The sequence below is a fragment of the Otolemur garnettii genome, unplaced genomic scaffold, assembly GCF_000181295.1.
Source record: "Otolemur garnettii isolate 467f Iridium unplaced genomic scaffold, OtoGar3 scaffold00025, whole genome shotgun sequence".
NCBI lineage: Eukaryota > Metazoa > Chordata > Mammalia > Primates > Galagidae > Otolemur > Otolemur garnettii.
In genome coordinates, this window is record NW_003852420.1 from 18,525,778 (window position 1) to 18,528,385 (window position 2,608).

Consider the following 2,608-nt stretch of genomic DNA (forward strand, 5'->3'; position numbering starts at 1 on the left):
GCTTGAGCCCAGGAGTTGGAGGTTGCTGTGAGTTGTAATGCCACAGCACTCTACCCAGGGGGACAGCTTGAGGCTCTGTCTCAAAAAGAAAAAAAGACCTAAAATGGTGCCTGGTCATTTAACAAAGTAGTTAACATCAATGTCTCAAAGGTACTGAATTTGTTAATTTGTTGTAAATACTTACTGCAAATCTGCTAAGGATGTAAGCTCCAGCTCCCACTCCAATCCCAATAATGCTTTTCAGACTGTGAATGGGAAATAACAACATAGACAACTTCATTTGGAGGTAGCATTGTATAATGGAAGGAATACAACCCAGGTTCAAATCCTGACTCTGACGTTTACTAGACGTGACAATTTGGGCAAGTTTTTCTTGGTAACTTTCTGATACTCAGTTTCCTACCAATAAAACAAGAAAGGATACCTCCACCTACTTTCAAGTTGGTTTTAAGGGCTACAGGAAATATGACTGAAACCTGGAAATCATTCATGACTGCCCACTGTCATACCACTCAGAATCTAGCTTATCACCAAGTTTACCTCTAGAATGTTTCTATCTACTTCAGTCCATCCCCTGACTGCATCTAATACCAAGCTATCATTATCCCTTACCTAGACTACTGTTAACAGTTTTAACTGTTCTTCCTACCTTTTTTATTCGAGACAGAGTCTCAGCTGTCACCCTGGGTAAAGTTGTGTGGTGTCACAGCTCACAGCAACCTCAAACTCTTGGGCTTAAGTGATTCTCTTGCCTTAGCCTCTCAAGCAGCTAGGACTATAGGTGCCCGCCACACGCCTGGCTATTTGTTTTTGTTGCAATTGTCATTGTTGTTTTAGCTGGTCCAAGCCAGGTTTGAACTCGCCAGCCTTGGTGTATGTGGCCAGTGCCCTACCCATTGAGCTATGGGTACCACCATTCTTTTTTTTTGAGACAGAGCCTCAAGCTGTCCTCCTGGGTAGAGAGTGCCGTGGCATCACAGCTCACAGAAACCTCCAACTCCTGGGCTCAAGCAAGTCTCCTGCCTCAGCCTCCCAAGTAACTGGGACCACAGGTGCCCGCCACAACACCTGGCTATTTTTTGGTTGCAGCCATCATTGTTGTTTGGCGGGCCCGGGCTGGATTCAAACCTGCCACCTTGGGTGTACATGGCTGGCACCTTAGCCACTTGAGCCATAGGCGCTGAGCCAGGGTACCACCATACTTCCTGCTTTTTGTCTCTTACTCTTCTCCAAACCATTTTCTCCACAGCAAGAATAACTTCTTCTGGTCCTTGTCTATTTTTTAATTTCACTCCATGCCCTTTTTCCATTTGGTCATCTGATGCAGGGCTTTTGGACATATTCTTTCTGTCTAGAACCCTCTTGCCCTGTCTAGGTGTCTCTTTTTTGTCTTCCAGGTCTCAGCCTAGGTAACCCTACCCATTCTCTAACTGGACTTATTTATGTAGATCCTGCCCTTATTCTCTATCACAACACCCCCACTAACTTTTTCATAGCACTTTACTGTGACTGCTTGCTTACTTGTTACTCCACTAAACCCTAGGAGAATAGTGACTTTTCTGTTTTGCTCACCTTCACATCCTATGGAATAGACATTATAGAATTGAGTATAGAAAGTCAGTAAAGATTGCGTGAAAGGGCCGGGTGTGATGGCTCAAGCCTATAACCCTAGCACTTTAGGAGGCTTACGTGGGTAGATTGAGCTCAGGAGTTCGAGACCAGCCTGAGCAAGAGACCCCAACTCTTCTAAAAATAGAAAAACTAACTGGGTATTGTGGTAGTCACCTTCTAAATACTAGGGAGGCTGAGGCAGGATTACTTGAGCCCAAGAGTTTAAGATTACTGTAAGCTATGATGTCACAGCACTCCACCCAGGGCAACCAAGTGAGACTCTGTCTCAGAAAACAATAACAAAAAAAGACAACTGTGTGAAAGACTGCAGAATGAACCTACCTTAAGTGGGTGAGGACAGAAGGCAGCATTTCAGCCAGCTCATCCATTGTGGGATACTGGTACCTGAAATCCAGAAGGGTATCTCTTGAATTAGAAAGTACTCATAATTCCTACTCACTATAACAGCTGGAAAAGTACAGGAGTCTTATATAATATAAAACCATTCCCTCTTATCAGAAGCTCAAAGGAGGTAATGTGAAAACAATTATATCATGTTGTGTAACTCTCTATGACTGACATGCTAAGAAGAAAGCAAAAGAACCCATATGTTTCCATACCCTAAAGAGCAATCTCTGGACCAGAGGAAGCCATGTAAAAAAAATTGGTAATATGGTTCTCTCTCAGGGTTACTTCTAAACCCCTAAAAATCACTTCAATTGGAGTCTAGGTTCAATAAATATCCAGCATTAGGAGTCAGCTTTGGGGCGGTACCTGTGGCTCAGTGAGTAGGGCGCCAGCCCCATACACCAAGGGTGACGAGTTTGAACCTGGACCCAGCCAAACTGCAACAAAAAATAGCCAGGTGTTGTGGTGGGTGTCTGTAGTAGTCCCAGCTACTCAGAAGGCTGAGGCAAGAGCTGGAGGTTGCTGTGAGCTGTGACACCACAACACTCTACCAAGGGCAATAAAGTGAGACTCTGTCTCTAAAAAAAAA

At 44.2% G+C, this 2,608-nt stretch overlaps 1 protein-coding gene across 3 annotated transcripts in view; it reads right to left on the reverse strand.

Annotated features, from left to right (window-relative positions):
• Positions 1 to 2,608, reverse strand: part of NDRG3 (NDRG family member 3) — a 90,776-nt gene that overhangs the window by 34,566 nt on the left and 53,602 nt on the right. For all 3 annotated transcript variants that reach the window (XM_012804147.2, XM_023512140.1, XM_012804148.2), the window contains exons 6-7: positions 1,954 to 2,016; positions 185 to 245 (exon numbers count right to left, since the gene is read on the reverse strand). In XM_012804147.2, the coding sequence (XP_012659601.2) occupies positions 185 to 245; positions 1,954 to 2,016 (124 nt within the window). The remainder of the gene's footprint in view (positions 1 to 184; positions 246 to 1,953; positions 2,017 to 2,608) is intronic.